The following is a 24273-nucleotide window of genomic DNA, read 5'->3' on the forward strand; positions in this document are numbered from 1 at the left end:
ACTTCCTATAGTCTAAGACTGTGCTCTGTTAGTTATCTTGTTTTATTAAAGGGTAGTTCCCCAGGTCATCACAATCAAAGGACCCAGATTTAGGAAGCTGATTCTTTAGTTGTATCTCCCACAAATATTGCTCAAAAGCAATGATTCTCCACCTTTTGGTGGGTCAGGTGTACTTTTAGAACTCCAGTGGAAGCAATGAAACTCTTAGAAAAGAATGCATATACATGAAAACCTACAAAAATCCACATCCCCTGAAACATCACCACTGATCACAGACTTAAACTTTCTGTGGCTTGAGAAGAGTTTTCTTTTACTATGACCAGAACATGCAGCCTCACTCTCATGTAAGACTAACTTAAAGGATGAACTTACTAAGGAACAATTGAAAGAGTGAAAAAAGGACTGTCTCAAATTGTCCTAACAATTACAAAGGAGGACTATGTTTGATTCACTCTATGAGGCTGAGTAGGGAAGAGCTGGAATTCTTTTAATTACTGGTGAGTACAGGATGCTTTCCACACTGAGTAACTCCTGGTAATTAGAAACTCAGGGCTCTCCAACTACTTCTGCAGAAGAAAGTGTCCTTTACCAAGAGCTAAATCTGAATTGAGAGACGATGTACTGTTTATGGACCGTTAAAGAAAAGTATCCTATAAATATTGATCGATAATGATGATGTTCTAAAATTGCCTTTCTAGGTTCCTATCCCAGGTTATCCCTCAGCTTTAAGCTTAAGAGAAACATTGGATACTTTATCCTGCAAACATACATGCCTTCCATCCTGATTACCATCCTCTCCTGGGTCTCCTTCTGGATTAATTACGATGCTTCAGCTGCAAGGGTGGCGTTAGGTAAGCCATTTTATTACTGCTTGTGGACTTTGACTCTGTGTGCACATGTCTGTGTTCGCATGCCCGCGTTCTTCTTATCCTGAAATTTGTGATGCATGATGAACTGAACCTCTCACCCTGCAAGAGTTTAGCTATGAGACTTTGGGTGATCTGATTCAGCATTAAATCAATTAAACATGAAGTAAAGCTCTTTCATGTCAGTATTAGTTAACCATATAGCTGTTGATAATGAGATTAGTCCCATCAGTTTGATATTTTTATTGAAACATATTTCATGTAATGTTGCTTGCATAATTGTTCAATTTGTATCTGTGCTTCTTTACCTAAGAAGAGCTCCCTTCCACCTTTTTTTCTGCATGAAAGACAAGAAAATGTGGTGTGTAGCAAATGGATAAACAGAAAGAATTCTAAAGTCTTATTAACATTTCAGAGTAGCATGGCTAAGGCAGGCGACAACAAAGTAAGAATATTGAGAAGTAATCTGTGGCATCTCTCATCTTATGCTTGGTTTTTTTTTTTTTTTCTAACAAATACAAGAGGAGAATAAATTACATTTCACAAACACTTTTGTTATTAACTTCAGATAAAGTAAATTAATGGCCTTTTACACAATCTTGTTTATTGTGGATTCTGACTATTCCCTTTAAAATGTTGAATTGTTCACTTTTACCATGAAACCTCAATTCAATCATTACGTCCTTAGAAGAGCCACTCATTTATTATTCAACAAATAATTGTTAAATACCGAATATATGCTAATTGTACTAAGCACTGGAGATAGAGCAGTCTTCTGAAAGTTATATCTAGCAGTAAAAGATATACAATAAATTTAATAACCACATAAGTTATACAATATGGTAAATCTATAGAAGGATATAAAGCAAGGGGGCATGGGTTTGCTGGGAGTTCATTTTGGAATAATTAGGGCTGGCTTCACTCAGAAGTTGTCATTGGAGCTAAGACTTGAAGGTTAAGAGCAATGTGGATATCTGGGTAATAATATTCCAGATGACTGCAAAGGCCCTGGGTGGGAGCAATCCAAGAGTGTCAGCAGGAGGCTAGTGAGGCCAGGTGAGTTCAGGAGAAGTAGCAAAGACAATGTTAGTGAAAGGGGCCTAAAAGATCACAAAAGGGCTATCACAAAGGGATGGTAGGCCACGGCAAGGTTTTGCTTTTATTTTGAATGAAATAGCCATTGAATGAGCATAAAAGTGGCATGATTTGATTTCTGTTTTAAAGGGATCACTTCAGCTACGAGGTTAAAATTAAATTATGTGGCTCAATGATGGAAGGAAGGAGAAGGAATGACCTCTCAGGCTGAGTCGAGCACCTGTGATGTATACACTTGCAGTACCATAGACCTGCCCTGTGTTTAGACTAACCACAGTTAAAACTTATGTTTACTTAGTTGTGTGATATCCTTTTCACCTTCAGCAATGAAAGATCCATGGAGGAAAGGTCCATATCTAGCTTTCTATCTGCAGTGTCTTGCATGGGGAATGGCGCTCAGTAAACAGTTGCGGAATGAAAGAATGAATAAAATTTGCAAATATCCCATTTTTCCAAAGTTGAAACATGTCTTTTTTGTATCTATTACAGGAAGAATGAATAATTTATTAACTTTTTAGAAGACATTTTTAAAATGTCTTTATGTGAGCAATTTTTTACTAGGTTCAGAAATACTTCAAAATGAGATTTAGATAAATAGTAAAATCAGCAATGTCAGTTTTATTATATACATATGATACAGGATCATCCGTAGTTGAAATGATGAAGAGAAAATTGAAACTGGAAAATGTCTCAAAATGATGGCTATACAGAAGACATGAGAAATGTAAGATACCTGTATCTAAAGCAAGACTAAGGTTTTATGGGTGTGCTCTGAATCAAATGCTCAGATTTATTTTTTCTGTAGCTGTTTCTTGGTGGAGTATAAAAACAAAATAGAAACTATGACATTATTACTAGTGAGATAAAATTAAATCAGAAAACTATGTCCCCCAAAAATCATAGGAATGAAATTTAACTTTCAGCATGTGTTAATCAGATAGTGTTTAAGGGCCTGGATTCCTGAGTCAGAAAGATTCTCATTCCAATGGCAACTCTATGACTTTCCATCTGTGTGATCTTGACCTCTGATCTTTGTCTATTTTCACGTCACTATTTTGCTACAAAGCTGGACTTTATCATACTCAGGACCTTGGACTTTCAGTGCATTTACCTTCCAATTACAGCTTAGAGGGAAACTACGTCCCACTGTCAGAGATACCAACTCAACAGGACGAACAATTACAGTCTGACCCAGTGTCACATTTTCCATAAGGAGTCCTAGAATGCATCTGTGTTATTTATCTGGGCATTACATACCTAATTGTCCGGTCCATATACCTGAGGACTATGATTCCTGCTTCTCTGTTACCCTCCACTTCTAATTCCCAAATGTTTATAATCATTTATTTATATTGCCTGTATAATGTATTCTTTAATTTCAATACCCTTGTTGTTTTTTTAATTGACTTCACTTTCATCATTCAGTTGGATTACTCTAAAAACATCTTAACTAGCATTCTTTACTCCTGCCATGCCTGCTTCTCCCCATCCTCCACACTGCCACCACAGTGATTGTTCTAAAAGCAAATTGCCCCCTTGCTTGAAGCTGGCCCCTGCTCCACATTGCCTTTAATTTTAAGTTCAAACTCCCCCATTAGGCTCTCTGTATGGCTCATAACCTCCACTCTTCTCACGATTCTTCCCATCCTGTCCTGCAATGTACCCACAATGATTTTCCTGAGATCATGGTAATGGGCTGTGTACTCTCCCCGAAATCCAACCTTGATATAAAAGCTCTCTCCACCAGCAGTCCCCGTAAGTTAAACATGACTTTTGACCCCCAGTTCTGGGCTACCTGGGTGACTTTCACTCATTCTCCAGAAATCAACTTAAAAGTCTCTATTTCCTAACCTCGTCCCTGCCACATCAGAAAGCTGACCTAGAGTCCTCTTCATATTCTCAACTCTCACCTTACACATGTGCCCATCATGCCCATCATAGCATTTAATTCACATTTTAAACCCCCACTAGATATATAACTATGAATACAAAAATTTAATTAAAAGAAGTGATCAAAATGTTCAGTGATCACTGTAAGTTAATTTATTCCTATCTCCATACCCTATCATAGGGCTGGCATAAAATAATAAGGGCCTGATAAATAGGTTGTGACGTATATGAATGAGAAAATGAATATAGATCACCTTTCCAGCTGTTATGAAAGAAGAAAGGAAATAGGAACATTATTACTCTAACTCTCCCATTTTTTTTCAGGAATCACAACTGTCCTCACAATGACCACAATCAACACCCACCTCCGGGAAACTCTCCCTAAAATCCCCTACGTGAAGGCCATTGACATGTACCTGATGGGGTGCTTTGTTTTCGTTTTCATGGCCCTTCTGGAATATGCTTTAGTCAACTACATCTTCTTTGGGAGGGGGCCCCAACGCCAAAAGAAAGCAGCTGAGAAGGCTGCCAGTGCCAACAATGAGAAGATGCGCCTGGACGTCAACAAGGTAAATTCAAAGGGCAAGCCCTCCTTGCTTCTTAAACTCATGGAAGAATGCTAGCAATACAGGTTGATGACCTTGTTAAGCAAATGAGGAAACCAAGTCCAGGGAAGAGAATGGGTAATTTTCCCCTAATCACACAAACAATGAATGATGGAAGCACAATTACAGGCCAAACTCATGATACAAGATTGGGATGCCCTTTTCATTAACAGGAGGAGTGCTCAAAGATGATAAAACCTTTATGATTTTTTCCCACATATGAGTATAGTACCTGTAATTATTTATGCTTTCTTCAAATTTATTCACCTATTTAAAAAGGAAATTTAATGTCACTTCAATCAGTATTACTTGCTGGACAATAGCTTTATAAATATATATATATATATATGTGTGTGTGTGTGTATATATATATGTAACAAATTTTAAAGACTATATCAGTAAATTCTAATTTATACTAGATGAAGTCTCTGGTCCTGAAATCTGCATTCTCTTTTACTTAAAGGAAAGATAAGCAGGTATAGAGATGTGTTACAGACCAACCAAGCAACAAACTGAGACTCTTTCTTTGAAGTAATCAGAAGAATATAAGAAGAGTAGAGGGAAAAAGACAAACAATTTTCTCCTTAAATGATAATGTCTTGCACATATACCACTTATCATTGCAGCATTTGACTATATAAGGCCACCATCTTGCTTAACTCAAACATGGTCAAATAATTCCCACAAAACTGTAAACCTTCTTTATTTGTAGTTTTCAATCATGGGTGCCAATGGAATGACCTGTACAGATTGAAAAAATATACTGAAGCCTTGGTCCCTTCCCCAGAAATTCTGATTTGATTTTCTTGGAGAAACCATAGGCATCATAATTTTTAAAAGTTCCCTAGGTTATTCTAATCTGCATCCAAATTTGAGAATCAACACTTTAAGGTTTTTGATGGTAGTCCCGGTAGAGCCTGCTCTCTTTACTCTCTATATCAAACTTCACCTGGCTTCCTGTTATAGCACTTTCTGCACTAACAGAATACTTTTATATGTCTTTTCCCAGAAACCACATTTAGACCTTTAGCAAAAGCCAAAGAAAAGTCTGATTTTCATATCTGTCCTAAATACTGTTTATAAAGTAGTGTGTAATATTGGACCAATAAATAGTTCATCATGATGGGACTAGGAAAACATTAATCCTTTTAAAACATCTGGAATTATTAATTATAACAAAAACTGATTATTTCTTTGATGTTTTGATATTTCTAACTTCAATTTAATTCCAAGGATAGCAAAGCATAAATAATCTCTACCATTAATTTGTATTTGGAGCAAACCATATGGAAGCTTCTAACTCAGTAATGTTTTTCACATATCCATAGGTCCAATATTTTGTTTTAGACTATTGTCTAATCCAAGGCATTTCTTGCTTAGAAGATGATATTTGCAACATTGCAAATTTTAAGTATGGCCCTTGGAAACCAAAAAACCATAAGGGTCTAGGAAATTGCCAAATTCTTTCCCATACTCAAAGTTTGACTTACTGGAATCTGCCAATAGATTCCAACTTACCATTGTGGTTCTCTCAGGTTGTCAAATGAAAGAGTATTTTCTAAACCTATATTCTGATTTTCCTGACATAGTAGTCTTAGAGAAGAAACGAGAATAAATAAATAAATAAATAACACTATCTCATAGAACTTCAGTTTGAAATAAGTCTAAATCAATTGCATAATGCAAGTCTAACTTAATAAGATAACATCTGATCTCTTCACTTTCATCCACCCTATTTTTTATATCAATTTGCATTTAAATGATAAAGTTAAGACCTAGAGAGAGAAGGTTTGATACAAACTGAACCTGCAGAGCTTCAGATAGTTCTAAAATGGAAATAGAGAAAAGTTCACCAGGCAGTCACCCCATAGTGGTGAAAAGCCTATCCTCTTGGCTGAAGGTGGACCCTACAATTCAAGTGATGGAATAGGAGAGAACAAAAAAGATACCAGAGATTATTTAGTATTTTTCAATGGTTCTCAAAACAGGGGCATTTTCTTCTCCCACAGGACATTGGGCATTGTCTGGAGACATCTTTAGTTGTAAAAACTAGGGGATGAGGTTTACTACTGGTATCTAGTGTGTAGAGGCCCAGGTTGCTGCTACACATTCTGCAGTACACGGGATAGCTTCCCCATAACTTCTTGTTTTCAGACATAAAAAACTGAGGTACTGAAAAAAATAATATCCTTGTCATCTAAATATTCTTTAGCAAAATTGTTTCTCCATTTTCTTTGAGCAGCACGTGTAAGAATCAAGACATCAGCAGTCATGATTTAGAACAATGGTTCTGAACAAATATTTTAGAGTCTTTCAAATTCAATATTTACCTTCCCATTTAATGACTGTGTGACAGTAGACAAAAAATTTGGCCTCTCTGGCCCTTTAGTTTTCTCATCTGTAAAATGGGGTTAATTCCTCTCATAAAGTTATTTATGAACATAATTGTGATAATGTGGAAAGAGGATAATATGATCCTCAGTACATGGTAGGCACTCAGTAAGTGATAAATATTAATAAAATATTAAAATATAGTAAGTGGTAAGCATTACTACTTTTTAAAATAAAATTTGCAGTCCCCGTACTTATTGGTGATGCTTGCGTATGTGTTCTACATGCTCTACCATGTGGAATACAGTAACCTCCCTAAAACAGAGTATTGTTTAGAGGCGAAAGTTTTGTGTTAGAAGTTTTAAAGTCAAATCAAGAAAATAATTTTTCAAAGGGTATTAGCTGTAAAATCTATAGCAAATCAACTGCATCAAACTTTATTAATTATTTCTCAGAGCAGAAAACCTACAATCCATTTTGATTAGATTAAAACAAAACGCTGACCATCAAACTTTCCAGACTCTCACCGTTTCTTTGTTCACTCAGCATGAAATGTTAGAGGAGGTCCACATTGCTCCTGATTATGTGGTGCTGTCTTTTGTGTCAGCATCATGAATAATACCACCCCATTTCTTATCAAGAATGTCCCTTCTTTTCAACTGTAATTCTATAGTTGTTTTTTTTTCCAAGATCAAGCACTTATAATCAGCTAAGTGTTGTTGGCTGCTCTGGGAAAATCAGGAGTGGGATTAAATTTTTCACCTTCCTCTGGTGATTTCCTAAAGATGGAAGGAGTGTGTCAGATTTTTGAAAGTGATTTTTGAACACATGCTGTGTCCTGAGGTCAGGCAGAGTTGAAAAACGGGAAGCCTGCCTAGGTGGGAGGCCAGTGTTGATTCAGCAGATACGGTCGCGTTTATTTCAGCCTCTTTTCTGTATTAGCTTCCCTTAAGTTTTTGTTTTAATAAGTGAATTTGCAGCTCTTAAAATAATTTCCATCCTGTGATTTCATCGATGTAAAAGCCTATGTGCCTAAAGAAGGTGAAATAGCCAAGGTCGCATAGCAAGCATTTAAAAGTTCTGATCTGGATTTTTCTATCCTTCTCCAGTGTACATACAAGTGTGCTGGCAAATACAAAATAAATAAATAAATAAAAAGCAAACAAAAACTGAAAAGTTAATTCCATGTTAGTTTATGTATTCCAACTCAGTTGATTTCACCTGAAAAATCCCAGCTACCTGCACATGAAAGTTCATAAGCAAGTGTCACTTTCACAGTTGTCTTCATTCGACAAGTAGTACCGTAGTAAGATTTTAAAAATAAAATTTAAACCAACATGAGGTCTACTGAATATTTTTTCCAAAGTATCCTTTGAAGTAGTTTAAACATGATCTTTATTCTAATGCTAGGAGAGTCTTTCCTATGTTCTCTTGCATTCTTCTAGTGGTGTGTGTGTGCATGTGTGAGTGTGTGTGTGTGTGTGTGTGTCCTAATGGAATTTGCTTTTGATTGATTTCACCCACTGTTCCTGCCCATAGCTTCAGGTTTCAACTCCCCTTACTTTTCTTTTAAGCTTTATATTATTTCCTTGTTTATTTTTCTGCCAAATACTAAAAACATGTATATTTGAGAATCAAGTTATTCTTACCTTTTTACCACCATGGTACTTGCACATATCAAATGCACCTGCAGCCAACAGTTTTCTAACTAAAGCTACACCACAGAGATCTCCATTTAAGGGTGTTCTTTATTCTGCATTCGTGGGTGCTGTGACTCTTTGTGTTGTCTTTATCCATTGTGCGTAATCTTTTCTAATGCAAAGACACTAAGATACTTTCAATCAATTTATTTCTACTGCTTGGAATTTGATGTTTTTTTAAAACAAAACATTTTTTAAAAACTTATTCAGATTCCCATTCTCTGTTAGCCTTGATCTAAGGATTTCTAAAGACCAGTAGCATTTATCTATATCCAATTTAGTTTAACCATCAGGCCTAATCTAGTAGCATCAATCGACTTAATTAGCACATTCTCTACTTTGTCTTCCAGATTTTTTATAAAGATATTAAACAAAATGGGACCCAATATCGATCCTTGTGGGACCCTACTGGAAACCTGTCCCCAACTAGACGGACTACCAATTACGATTTCTCTCTGTATACGGTTAGATAGCCAGTTTTTAATCCATTTATTTGTATTTCTGTTGGGGCCAATTTGTTTAGCTGTTCCCTTAAAAAAATGTGTGGGGTCTTTGCGAATAACCTATGAACATGTATCCACAGAGTCTTGGGGATAAGTTAAAATTTTTTCAGGAGACCTTACTGGGGCTTTCCTAGGTTTGGTTTTTCAGTATAGCTTTGGTGAACCTAAGCTTTGGTGTTTCGCTCAGGAATTATTGTTGTGTTAGGGAAAGAAATTAAATGGATCGTATTTTGAGAATTCTTTTCATTTGCCCTGAGAGGACAAGAGTTTCATTATTTCTTAGTTTTGTTGTTGTGCTTGGTTTTTTCAGATGCTTTGGACTGAATAGGTGGAGAATTAATCATTTCTTTTGTTGGTTAGCTCAGAATTCAGAAATTTGTCTACATTACTAACTTGTGACTAAGAATGTTATGCTTGCATCAAGTCCTTGTTGATTTCTTGTTATTTATTTTACAAATAGGTATTGTATGGGCAGGCTCATCATTACTATAATGACAGATAAAAGCCAATAATTGACATTGTTGCTTACCAAAACTCTTGACTTAAATGAACTGTAAAGAAAGCCTGTTTTTGACTCATAGTTCAGTTTCTGAATCTCATGTGTTGGTGATCTTAATTGGCAAGCTGTCATTCATATTGCTTTCCAAATTGAAGGAGGAAAAAGATAATTGTCACCATTCCACCTTATCATCTACTACTTGTTCAACTCCAGTGTTTAGCAAATGATATTGGATATTCGTGAATCTGTTCTATGAGGACTTGATGCCAGAAGTGCTTCCATTATTTTATCTTCTAAGTATAAGGCTCTCCCTTAATTTTGTGGCTTTGACTCCAGAATCTTTAATACATCATTGTTGTTGCCTTTGGGGTAGGGAACAGAATGGATAAGCTACTGAATTGCTTCTTTGTGCTGGATTTTGTCACTTTTTGACTTCATTACTTGTGTTATATAGTAGCAAAGTCTAGTAAATAGTAATAATTACATTACAGAAGAGATGTTTGAAATTTTGTTAATCACTATTTTTTGTTCCAATCCCCTAAACATTCCATCACCTACTATGTCTGTGCTCTCAGACTATCTCATTTATGTTGTTGCTGCTGTCCTTATTTTTTAACTTTAGTTACTCTTGTTGAAATTAAAGCAGACTGATTTGATTGGGCATTATTCTGGGTCGATTGTTAATTATGTAGAAGAAAATATGTATGAAAGTTGGATTTATGATGAAATGATTGAAGAAGGCTGTATTTCTGAAAACCAAAATCAAACACACTACATGATTGTTGTAAAGACTGCATAAAACCACATGAAAATTCAGGATATCCTCAGTTGATGAGGATATTTTGAAAATTTGCTCATTGGCGCATTAAATTGTTCAGTTGATGGCTTGAAAGAGTTAATACTCTCTTATCCTATGATTTGAACACTAATTTGTTAAGACCTCTTCCTCTATCTCATAAAGTGTCATATTAACAAAAATGTTCAATGAAAATGAATTTTATACATTGAAATATGAATTATAATGTCTTTTGTTTTTATACTTTTCTATGTTGGGTATGTCTTTCTGCTGTCCTTTGAGTCCTCTTTTAGGTTCACACTATGAAATAAGGTCTAGTATTTGAAAGTTCAAATAACGAGCTTTTCTAGTAAACTTGTAACCTGTAAGAGCATCAAGATATATGTCACAACTGCAAAAGGTACTGGGAAGAATAGTGGATTTTATAGTTATATGAACTGGGTTCATATTCAGGCATTGTCATTTATAAGCTGTGTGACATTAGACATGTTTAACCTTTCCAAGCTTTAATTCCTTAATTGGAAACTAAAAATCTAATTTCTGTCTTATAGAGCTGCTGAGAAGAATAAGTGAAATAATTATACTAACGGCCTTATGTAGTACCAGGCAAAGGACATTCAAATAATAGTTGTAATTATTCTGGAGATGGTGGCAGGGATTGTGTATCTTTCTTAGATTTTATTTAGTTCTATAGCTATTTTTCTGATTACAAAACAAATTCATGGTAGTTCTTAAATTTACACAAAAGATAGTGAAAATCACCTGCACACTCCCACACAGATATAATCATTATCAACATTGCCTTTTATTCATACTTAATGACATATTTTTATATAAAAATCATATTCTACTCTTCTATATACAGTTATTTCCTAATTACCTTTTCATATCTTTAAGTATAAGTATACACCATTTCTAATAGCTATAAGATATGTAATTGTATGTCTGTGCCATAATTTGTTTAACATACATTCAATGAGCACCTATTGTTTGATGTTTGCATTGTTTCTAAGTGATTTTCCATTATAAACAACTATAAAATCAAAATCACATTGCTGACAGGTTTACACACCATTGTTCCTGATATATTTCTTAAAATTGATTTGCTAGGTTCAAAGTTATATGACTCTAAAGTGGTGATATATATTGTCTGGTTGTTCTCTAGGAAGGTTCTATAGTAGTTTACATACCTAATAGCCATCTGAGAGTGTGGTAGTACACACACACACATACAAACACATACACACAGTGTATATGCACCCAATTACCTTACACTCCCACAAATGAGGAAGAAACAGAAAACATGTTTAGCTTGGTCCAATTTTGATAAGTGCTGGAAAAGAGGAGAGAGAGAAGAATCCAAAATCCCGTGTGTAGTCTCTATCCTCTCTTTCCAAAAGCCACAAGTAATAAAATGGCAATAGAAAAAGAAAATAAAAACTATCAACATCCAGCTCAAACTGAGGCTCTGCAAAGATGCAGAGATGCATAAGCAGGTCCAGTAATTAGTGCAAGCAGAATCAAAAGAAATCTACCTAAATTATAATTGAACGTATGGGAAAACCCAGAAGCAGTGTCTCCATCAAGATGAAGCATCTAAACAAAGAAAGTATGACAACTATGTGAGAAAACTACCACATGGGGAAGGCAAGGAGAAGACCTCAATATGCAAAAGACAGATAATGACCTTTATATTTTTTAAAAGTATATTTTGGCCGGGTGTGGTGGCTCATGCCTGTAATCCCATCACTTTGGGAGGCTGAGGCGGGCGGATCACTTGAGGTCAGGAGTTCTAGACCAGGCTGGCCAACATAGTGAAAACACGTCTCTGCTAATGATACAAAAAATTAGCTGGGTGTGATGGTGGGCACCTGTAATCCCAGCTACTAGGGAGGCTGAGGCAGAAGAATGCTTGAACCCGGGGGCTGGAGATTGCAGTGAGCTGAGATCACACCACTGCACTCCAACCTGGACAACAGAGCAAGACATCTCAAAAAAAAAAAAAAAAAAAAAAAAAAAAAGAAAGTATATTTCAAGATACTAAAAATGTGTTTAAAAGTATCTCAAAAGTATATTTTAAAAGTATATTTCAAGATAAATTAAAACTTCCTGTAACAAAATATTTTCTCACCAAAATTGAAAGAATATGTGAAACAAAAATCAAAAATAAAATAATAAACAAGAAGAGATTAAAAGAGGGAAAATGAAAGCAAAGCAATCCTTATAGAAACTAACAAATCAATCTAAAACAGTAAGAAAGATAATCAGTTGGGCCAAAAAATCAAGGCAGTAACACAAAGTTCAAGTTGTACTAAATCATGCCAAATGCAGAGGAAAAAGTTTTATAGATAAAAATCTCTTAGAAGAAGCATAATAAATATACAGAACAGGTACTGTGGATCAACCATGCAGAACCTTAATGTGAGCAAAGAATGGAAAACATGGAATAGAAAAAAATATTTAAATCTAATGTCAGAATCTAATTATAAAAATGCTGATAATAATAAACACCTCTTCACTGGGCACAGTGATTCACACCTGGAGATCCCAGCACTTTGGGAGACTGAGGCAGGTAGATCACTTGATCCTAGGAGTTCAAGACCAGCCTGGGCAACATGGTAAAATCCTGTCTAGAAAAAATACAGAAATTATCTGGGTATGGTGGCACATGCCTGTAGTCCCAGCTACAAGGGAGGCAGAGGCAGGAGAATTGTTTGAGCCTCGAAGGTGGAGGTTGCAGTGGGCCAAGACTGCACCATTGCTCTCCAGCCTGGGTGAAAGAGGGAGACTCTATCTCAAAATATTAATAATAATAACAATAATAAACTTTTCTTGAATACCTACTACGTGCTTAGACAATTTACATATATTACGTCAGTCTTTATTATTACCCCATATTGTTATCATTATATTCTTATGAGTAGTGAGCTGAGACCTGCAGAACATGATTAACTTTCTTAATATTAGGTAGCTAAGCAGTGGTTGAACAGAAAATATGACTATAGAACCTACATACGTAACTACTATGCTGTACATTCTGTATTTGTACATATATGTAATGAAAGTAATTAATCCCGCTAATTACCAGGTTGTTCCCTGGAAAAGTTTTACTGTACCTATTAGCACCATTTGAAATTAATTAATAATTACATTAATTAATTTATTTACAGGTATGTATAACAAGTTTAAAAGGATGTAATGGGTTCCAAGATTAAAAATTATACAACGTATTTAACTACTTATTATATTCCTCTGAAATTACTGAACTTCCAGTAAGAAAAAGTGAATGCCCTACAAGGAGAAAAGAAAGTTAGCTTTTAATATACTCCACAGCAATATTAAATATTGTTAGACAATGGAAAATTTCTTATAAGTTTCTGAAGGGGAGAAAGTATAACCTAAGTTATTACTATTGATACATAATGACAAATGAAAGATACTTTATCCTTAATTTGCAAGGCATTAAGTAATAGCATCTCTGAGTCCTTATTTGTGGGAAATAATATTGTAATATAACAATCTAGCCTCAAGTAAAAGGTAGTCAAAATTAGGAACTTTGGAACAGGAAAGACCGGTATGCTAGCATTTAGAACTAAAGATAACGTGTAGAACTAAAGCTATACATGTCCAGGAGTTAAGGTTTCCAAATAAAGCCGAATTGAAATATTTTAAAAACTAGATACTAAATATGTGTAAAAACAGTGAAACAGGAAAATAAGCTTATAATATAAATTAAAATTATGCAGTGGTATTTTTGAGGAGAGAGGAGATGTTTGTTTGCTAATTTATAACAAGAACTTAGTATTTACTCTTTTATTTTTAGAGTTTATGAATCCAGAAGTTAAAGATTAATAATAAAATTAGCATAGACAACATAGATCCCCATTATGACAGTGTTTCTCAAGGGATCTGTCGCAGATTGCCAACATGACAGTCACCTGGGACATCTGCTTAAAAGTAGATTCTAGCTGAGACAGTATAGATCAAAATCTTTAGTGGGGAAAGCTTAGTAATCTACATTTTTCTATGCCCCAGGTTTCAGTGGTATACACTACAGCATGACAGCCTGAGGACCATTATGGTAGAAGATATAATAACTGATAATAAATCTTACAGAAACCCTTCATAACCTGAAGGAAATGAAGAAAGATGCAGATGATGCAGCTAAATCTTGATGTCAGAAATAGAAATAAGGATGACTGGAAAGCTAATTTAGAGCATAAATTCAGATGACAAAATTAAGGCCAAGCTTCTCTGTGTAGAGCATGTATCAACTATCTATGGAAAGAATAGATTCTCAGATTGAATCTAGCAACCAACCCAACGAAATGCTTTTTAATAGAGATGTTTCTAAAGTAAAGATATTAGAAACTGTTCTAAATAAAGTCATGGGAAAAAACAAATGAGGCAATTACAAATCTCAAGAAAGCTGAGAATTGATCATTATTACTACATAAAGATGAATTTAAGATAAAAGTATCACAACCAAGAGACAGTTTTATAATCATAATTACTATCCCAAATAAAGATATGATCATTATAAATCATATAATTCAAATCAAAATACATCCAAATAAATTGAAGTGACAGGAAATCAAAGGAGGAAATGACAGAAATGTTAAGTGGTATAATTGTAAAGTTTACTATTTGTATAAACTCTTTTATGTACAAGTCACGTGTCAAAGATACAATAACAATAAAAATCAAATTGAAGAACATTTAGAAAATAATATTAATTTTAAATACTATATAATTAATCCTCAGTTGTGTGGTTAAATTAGTTAACAATGAGATGGCCATAGCTTAAAACAACTTTCTAACAAGTAGTTTTCAAAACTGAGTTACACACACAATTTAAGAAGTTAGAAAAAGTTGAGCAACAAAATACCTAAATAAAGCTGAAGGAAAAATCAAGATCAATTATAAATTAGCAAAGTAGAAAATCAAAGTAAAATAACCCACAAGTAAAATAAAGACATAATCAATAAAGGAAAAGGTTAAGGAAGCAAAGAGGAAGACAATATGAATATTCCAAAGCAGTAATTTTTAAAAGCATAATAATTAAACATTGAGGGGAAATTAAAAGAAAACTATGCAAAGATCTTAGAAAATGTGAATATATAATTCATGACATCCTTAGAAAATATGAATTAGAAAAAAGATTAGCTTAGGTGAAATAGAAAAGAAAAACAGACCAATTAACCAAAGAAGAACTTAACAAAATTGACAGAAAAATATAACTCCCACCCAAAAAGAGCATCTAGGCCAGAAGATTTCAACAGTGAATTCTATCAAACATGAAAATGCAAATACCTCTGGTGGTATTTAAAATCTTGTAAATAATAGCAAAGAGAAAGAAAAACTTCTAAATGATTTAGATGGTCACATACCATTAATAAGGTACCAAAACTATATTTCAAAAACAAAAGTATGTGAAGGAAACAATGGATCCACTTCACTGGTGAACATTAGTGGGGAGAATTTTTTGAAATTAATTTTTCAACTAAAATCCACAAAATACAGAAAGCAAACTACATCATAACCAGAGTGCTATTTCAAATTATAAGGGTAATATTTTCCATATAGATGAGTTGAAAGGGTGAAAAACTTTATGTATATGTATATAAAATATATAAAATATATTTTATATATTTTTATATTATACTGTTTCCATAGATACCAAAAAGGACATTAACAAAAATTAACAACAATTTAGTATTCTTTCTTGGTTATAAATTTAAAATCTCTTAGGAAATTAGAAAGTGAAGAATGCTTCCTTGCCTGGGTCTCTCTCTTTATTTTTCTTTATCTACCTGTCTTATGAAAAACTCTGACTCTTGCCTCTTGGCTTAGGATGGAACAGTTCAGGCTAGGATGAGAAACAGATGCCCGCCATCACCACTACTGTTTAATTTTTTTTTTTTTTTTAACTAGGCAATAAAATTACCTTAGGGAAAGTAAGGAATATTGGAAAAGGATAAGAAATAATTTTACTCTCAAACAAGAGCAACAATTTATTCAAACAAAATTTAAGGGAATTAACTGGGAAAGACTTAGATGAGAAGTTTGGGAAGTTCCCACAACTTTTTTCCTATATGGAGAATATATAAACAATAACAAAAATATAATGGAAGGGAAGAAAAGAGCCCTTTTCCCAGTAATAAGATTTTTTTTATTTTTTATTTTTTTTGAGACGGAGTCTCGCTCTGTCGCCCAGGCTGGAGTGCAGTGGCCGGATCTCAGCTCACTGCAAGCTCCGCCTCCCGAGTTCACGCCATTCTCCTGCCTCAGCCTCCTGAGTAGCTGGGACTACAGGCGCCCGCCACCTTGCCCGGCTAGTTTTTTGTATTTTTTTAGTAGAGACGGGGTTTCACCGTGTTAGCCAGGATGGTCTCGATTTCCTGACCTCGTGATCTGCCCGTCTTGGCCTCCCAAAGTGCTGGGATTACAGGCTTGATAAGATTTTAATAAAAGAAAACTTTGTGGGTTTTTAAAGTATTTTTAAAAGGTGGAATTTATGAGAGATCAATTTTTTTCTAAAGTATTCTATGAACTTTGTGTAATGTCATTGGAAGGGAAGAAAAGAGCCCTTTTCCCAGTAATAAGATTTTAATACAAGGAAACTTTGTGTTTTTTGAAGCATTTTTTAAAGGTAAAATTTGTAAGAGAACAGTTTTTTCTAAAGTATTCTATGAACTTTGTGTAATGTCATTTTAATTTTATTTCCTTGGTGGTTTATTTTAGAAATTTGACCCAACAACTCTAAAGTTTATTTGAAAGAAAAGTATGTATGTGAGGAATCCAGAAAGTGAAAAATTTTAGAGAAGAATTTTTGCACTAGAAGTTTAAGTGACTGATAAAATCACAGCAGTGAATGCAATATAGCACTGGCCCAATGTTCTCTATATGAAGGAAACATAAATTAACTTAGAAGCATAACAAATTTAAGTTCTTAATAAAAATATAATTTCACATCATTGGAAATCTGTGAATTATGCAATAAACGGTGAGCAATGATTTGGGAGTATTTAAATGCAATACCGTATATCTAACCTACCCCTTTCTCCAAATTAAATTTTAGATAAGTCAAAGATTGAAGTATTTTTTCTAAAAATAGGAAAAAGTACATAAAAGGCAAAAAATCATGTATAAATGTTTTAATAAACATGGATTAGATAAAACATGGCAGAACATTCAGACTCTATAAATAAAGAATGATAGTATTCTTAACCTTGCAAAAATATTTAATTTCTCTCTATATTTTCTCTCTCTCACCAATCTTATCAGATAAATCTTTTCCTTTTAAGGTGACCATATTTTTTTCTTTCTAATTACATTTTTTAAAGCACATGGTTATTTTCATTTACATAATAGTTAAAAATGTAAGAAAGTAAAACTCTCTGAATCCCAGTCTTCCCGAGAGAAAAACACCAGCAGTACTTTGCAACGGTTTTTCATATATATATTAAAATGATTTACGCATCTCTAAGACCTTCTTTCTCACTTTCCCTTCAGCAGCACTGATGATTGATTGCTTTTTGCAGTTTATAATGGGTATAATATTGTTATTTTAACTTGTATTTATCATATTTCTTAAAATATTGAGCATTTTTTCATACATTCATATGAAGTTTGAATTGGCTTCCCTGTGAATTGCCTATTCTTATTCTTACCCATTTTTATTAAGGGCTTTTTTGTGTTTGGTTTCAAGAGTTCTAGGTATAATAAAATATTAACATTTATTAATATATGTATTTCAGATATTTTTCCCCAAGCTCTCATTCATGCTATGAAAAGTTTTTAATTTTTAAATTGTCCATGTATTTATTCTATTATAATCTGTAAGTTTTCTGGAATAGCTAAATTCCTCTTGGAATGCTAGGTTAAGCATATGGTCTTCTAAATTTTCTGAGACTTTTAAAATAGCTAATTTATTGTTTCGTGTTTTGCATTTAATGCATCTTGAATGATGAGTTACTGTTAGCGCAAGAATGATCAACTTTATATTTTTCCAGAAGTAAAACGAATAACACAAGCCTCATTTACTTATTTTAGAATCTTTTCCCCAGTGGTTACATTTGGAACATGGGTTGGGATGGTAGGGGCACTTCTGCTTTTCTCTTTATATCTTTCTAAACTGTTTGTTTTTGTTTCATTCGTATAAATTTGTGGAGCACAGATGCAATTTTGCTACGTGCATAATTTTAATAATGGTCAAGCCAGGGCTTTGGGGTTATCCATCACCCAAATAACATACACTGTACTCATTAGTAATTGTTACAACTAGTATATATCACTTTTAAAATACAAAAGTGTGTGAGCGTGTGTCTGTGTGCATATTCTCGCCTGACGTGCCAGTATGATCTTTTCATTACGTTGTTGTTTTTTTCTATCTCATGCACACACACACACTTACCTGCCACACACATACAAACCACGCAAAAACAAAATTCCTACTTTTTCCAATTTGTATAGCCTTTAACTGGAATAACACAAGATAATTGCAACACCATATAAATAGCACATTAAATGTTTCTAGTGATTTCTAATGATTATTGCTGTCAAGTAAGAATGAAAGGGCTCACACTTGTAATCCCAGCACTTTGGGAGGCCGAGGCAGGTGGATCACCTGAAGTTAGGAATCCAAGAGCAGCCTGGACAACATGGTGAAACCCCATCTCTGCTAAAAATACAAAAATTAGCCAGGTGTGGTGGCAGTCACCTGTAATCCTAGCTTCTCAGGAGGCTGAGGCAGGAGAATTGCTTGAACCCAGGAGGTGGAGGTTGTTTGCAGTGAGCCAAGATTGCACCACCGCACTCCAGCCTGGGTGACAGAGTGAGACTCTATGTCAAAAAAGAAAGAATGAATGAATAAATAAATGAGAGAGAGAAACAAAGAAAGACAAGAAAAAAGGCAAGGAATAGAAAAAGAGGAAAGAAGTAAAGGAGGAAAGAAAGTAAAAATAAACAAAAAGAAGGAATAGTTAAGCCTGAACAGTAACTGCCCTACCCTGGGTGTCTGCAAACCCATGCTGACTGCCTTTCTTGCAATGCTGTCACCAGAGAGTCAAGATTCCAGTGACATGTTTAGCCAAAGGCACCTCTAATATTTTTTTTTCCAATCTTGGATGTACCTGTAGCAACGCTGCTCATGGCTCTGCAGACAGGGGTCCTCATGAAGACAAATTAATTATCTACCTCAGTGCAGCAGACTGAGGTTCAGGAGTCTCAGGCTTCAGGTCTCAACTCTGAGGAGTCGCATATGTGATATTGGAAATGTCAACCTCTGTCAAAAAATAAGGATGTGATCACCAAGATCTCGTCGAGTAACCTCAAAATTACATAGCTCTAAAATACTCATTGTTTTCTTGCCTGAATTTCATCAGTCTCATTACCTCCTTTCAATTAAACCTACTTTCATTTATTTCTACTACAAATGAGTGTTAATTAATGTGCAATTTATATACACTTACACAGAGTATACATCTTACTGTTACTTGAAACCTATTTTCTTTAACAAGTTTCCTTTTGGAAATATGAAAAATGTCTATAGAAAACAATATTATAAAATAATCCCTTGTGTTAGCAACAATTTAAAGTACTTTGGACATGATTTCTGTCCTAAAAATGACGCAGCTATAAAGATTTATTGTATATTTTGAAATAGCAAGAAGACCTAAAATGTTCTTGACACAAAGAAACGATACATGTTTGAGGTGGTTGATACACTAATTTCTATGATTTGATAATTACACATTGTAAGTATCAAGATATCACATGTACACCATAAATATGTATAATTACTATGTACCTATAACAAATAATAATTTAAAAATCCATAAAAAGATGCTTCTTACCCTGGATAAATTAGAATGAAAATTATATATTTCGTAAGTTGTAAAGTAATAAATAACCAAGCAGTCAGGAACATTAGATTATAATAATAATGTGTCCTGATACAATTTTCATTTATCTCAATTATCACTAGATACACAGAAGGTAGATATAATCCCCATTTTATAGATGAGAAAATGAAAAAAAACACCTAGGAAGTCATTGATGAAACACGCTCCCAGGACCAAAGGCCTTGAATCTTCCTGCCATGTATTTTATTAACGCAGTCAGTTTCTCTCTAAATCCCACCTGATTCAGTGAACCTGGCCATCTCCTGCCCTGCAAAGAGTGAAAGACTTAACTATGACTAATTTTCTTTCAACTAGGTTTCTTCCAAGCATGAGAATCGCAATCAAAGAGTTAAATTTTGTAAATATATTTGTTCTGTCAGAACACCTAGCTCAGCACTAAACCAAATATCATAAATCACAAAAAGTTTATATGTAACGCTGTGTGTTTTTTTCAAAGCATGCAGTAATATTTTGCCTATTTTTATGCCCAATTTTTATTCTAGAATTTGAAACACAATAACACTAACAGACTTCTACCGTATTACTAGATCACTTCCAGAAGCCAAACCCACCTCTAGTAGATTATTAACAAAGCCTTTAAGGAAAAATGTGCAATAGTTTTCAATCTTAAGACAAAGATTATCTTTTTAAAGCCCCCAAAGTTAGGATGAGGCTTACATATATTATTAACATTTAATTTATTTCCTTCTTTCCTTTTTTATCTGTCAATATATTGATAGCAAATCCTAGGAAATTCTGGTATCATGAAAGTAGTTCTCACTGAGAAAATTCTGCAAAGATTATGGACTACTTATTGAAAGAAGAGGAAGGAAGGAGGGAGGTAAAGAACAAAGGGAGGAAGGAAGCAAGAAGGCAAGGAGACGGGGGAGAGAGAAACTTTTCCGTGGACAGCTTTGGGAATCAAGGGCTGGCATTAATTCTTGATTAGCATTTTATTACTAATAGTCAATTATTTTGTCAAAACAAGTACAATACCTCCAGCAAGTCTTGTTCTCCTATAGAAATTAGGAACTTTGTATGGCCTCTGCTGAGAAGAGGTTCGCAAGATTACTTGATGCTTATTTAGTTTTGGCAAAGGACACCTAGGGAGACATAACAAAAATGGACCTGACATAATCCTGAAATCTCCCTGAGCAATAAACAAGCTGTCTCTTTGCCTCTCAACACTTCTGCTAGCTTCTACTGCAGAAAATGTCTGGAAGTTGGACCGGTTTCAAGGGCACTAAAGTAGGCATCTACCTTGAGTCAGAGGGTACCTACTGTGGCTCCCTAAAGAGGGTTCAGATTAAGCATCTATGAGTCATGAGAGGGCAAGCCTGCTAACCCCAGCTGTCACCTTGAAAGCACACTGTAATACTGAGTCCTCACATGTGACGGAGGATTTCAGATTTCCTTAGCCCGGGATCCGGGATTGTTGATTTCAGTTGTTTAGTGGAGAATGTTGGTCTCTGAAGCCACAGACACGGGCTGCATTCCCGTGAGAGCCTTTCAACTGCACGTTGCTCCCCTGACACAGCCAGCTGCAGTATAACACAAAGCATTTCTCACAAAGAAACGTTTGGGAGGCATATCACAAATGTGTTGATCAGCAAATATTTATTAAACCAATGCTCCTGGAGACCAAGCCAACAGTTAAGAGCACGGGCAGTCCTAAACAAATCAAACCTATTTGATTATGGATTGGAGACAGCCCAGAATCTAAGCTCCAGGAGTGTCCATTAATCACTATGTGAGGATAGGGAAGCGCTCAGAGCCCCAGTTCCCTCATTTGTAAAATGGGGCTTGCAGTTCCACCCTGGAAAGATGTCTTAAGGATCACATGAGGAAGCACAGGGGAAGTGCTTGGAACAGCAGCTGCCATTTGGGAGGTAGAAACTTTGAAGTCGATACCTACCGGGAAAGTGTTCACAAGGGCAGAACTCTGACTTCTCCCATTTCCTAAGATCTATTTCTAAATTCAGTAGCATTGGCTCTCTCAGTCTAACAGCACAGTCAGTCCACTGTCTCGGTGGTGTTTTTTGAATCAGTAATCGGAATGAATAGTCTATGGTACAGATAGTACATGCTGCTGAGTTTCAGAGGACGGAGGTGTTTTCTTTAGATGCACGTTGAGGGAAAGATTCACACAGTAAAAAGTACATTCCATGTCAAGAAAAACGTAGTGGGGAGGGGCGCAAAGAGCTGCTCAGTACAACCAGGATGTATGTGTCTACCGCAGAATTATAGTAATTTAACCCTGGAAAGACGTTTAAAGGGTTCTATCATTTTGTAAATGAAAAGACTGATACCCAGGGGAGGGAGTTACTAGTCTAAGGTCACAGAGCAGTTATGTAACAAACACTAGACTCTATTCCAGGCCTCCAGTACAGCCTGCTTATTCTGCAGCACTGCTTCTCATTCCTTGACTTGACAGGACATAACAGCTTGACCTGCATCCTTCCTCAGTCCCTGGCATTGTTCCAACAAAGCTGATCTGAGAAATACTAGCACACAGGAAACCATTCTGGTGTGGTAGAAAAGGTTCTATCCCTTCTCCTACCCACAGTGTAAAATTGAGCAAGCCACTTCCACTATCTGGACTGCTAATGATGTCTTCCAGAAGCTAGCGTTTACCAAGAGCTTACATAAAGCCAGGAGCTGGCCAGGTGCTCTGGTTATCTCTTACCGTCCACTGCGCTATAACAGCACTTTATAGAGAGGGCCACTCTCAGACTGTAACATCAGAATCAACAATCTAAGAAGGTAAAGTCCCTCATCCCTGGATTTGCTGAATCAGAATTTCTGATTGCCTAATAATACAAATTTCGGCAAATTTCCAAAATGACTCGATGCTCACAAAACTTTAAATCTTGTCGGTTCACCAGGTGATATACTCTCAATGTTACTGATGTGCTCTAATTTAACTGGCATGAAAAAGCTGAGGCCCAGGGAAAAGTAATGTATTTATTCACACTGCTAGTTAGTGGCAAACCTGGGATTTGAACCCACGTTTTTGTTTTGTCTTGTTTTGTTTTGTTTTGATAATTTTCAATATTTGACCCAGAGTCTAGCTGAGATTTTATTCTTTGGCAAAGCATCGGATTGTCAGCTGGGGTTGATCTTCCTTCTTATCTTTCTAAATTTATAATTTTCTTAATTTCCCAACTCAACTTGCAGCTTATGTTTTATAAAGTTAGCAACTTTCACTGTCTGCCGTCATCTTCAGATTTCAGAGCCAAGAGAATTTGGTATTAGAGTGAAAGAGAGAGATATTTGACAAGGCTGTGTCAAATTAAGAGCAATTCTAACAAGAGAGTTGAGGAGTGAGAGCGGATGGTACATTTGACAAATACTCACTGGGGTAATTCACCGTGTAATTGGCCAAACTCACAGAACCCATCAGACTGCAGCTGCATGAGGCATCCCTGCCTGAGGTGAACTCATAGTTCCCTCTACATCTTAGACTCCCCTGAGGGTTTAGTCAGTACCTTGGTTGAGATTGATTTAGCATTCTGAAAGGGGAGCACACACACACACACATACATTACAGATTAACTCTTCTACCCTACACCAAATAGATGAAGACCATTTAGCAGACTTGGAGAGCTATTCAAAGTTCTTGGAAAATTCCTTCCTGTAACACTTCAAAGTTCTTGGAAAATTCCTCCCCGTAACACCTGTTTTATAAATCCTATAGTCATTGACTTTTATAACTTTAAGGGATCTAAGATATTATCTAGCCCAGTGCTTTTTCATCTTTAACATGCATAAACACGACCTAGGGGTCTTATGATAATACAGATTCTTACTCAGTAGGTCTAGGGTAAGGCTTGAGATTCTGCATTTTTAACAAACTTCCCAGAGATGCCAAAGCGACTGATCTGTGGACTAAATTAAATAGCAAAGATCCATCCTAGGAAATGTAAATGAGTTACACCTGAAGTACCAACTCAGACTGACTCTTGGTTGCTGCCTTGAGAACTACACTGAGGATTCAGTAGTTGAATCTGAGACCAACTGGTCAATTAGCTGTGCCTACCACAGGTTTAAGAGCAGGAAACCTACCTGAAGATGCTGTTTCAC

At 35.3% G+C, this 24273-nt stretch overlaps 1 protein-coding gene across 4 annotated transcripts in view; it reads left to right on the forward strand.

Moving 5' to 3' along the window:
- Positions 1-24273, forward strand: part of GABRB2 (gamma-aminobutyric acid type A receptor beta2 subunit) — a 258289-nt gene that overhangs the window by 215910 nt on the left and 18106 nt on the right. For 2 of the 4 annotated variants that reach the window (XM_030927330.1, XM_030927329.1), the window contains exons 8-9: positions 699-851; positions 4176-4420. In XM_030927330.1, coding sequence (XP_030783190.1) covers positions 699-851; positions 4176-4420 — 398 coding nt within the window. Of the gene's footprint in view, positions 1-698; positions 852-4175; positions 4421-8326; positions 8333-8837; positions 8952-24273 lie in introns of all 4 variants that reach the window. The other 2 variants (XM_010388905.1, XM_010388896.1) reach the window with 2 other exon arrangements.

Source organism: Rhinopithecus roxellana, chromosome 3 (genome assembly GCF_007565055.1).
Source record: "Rhinopithecus roxellana isolate Shanxi Qingling chromosome 3, ASM756505v1, whole genome shotgun sequence".
NCBI lineage: Eukaryota > Metazoa > Chordata > Mammalia > Primates > Cercopithecidae > Rhinopithecus > Rhinopithecus roxellana.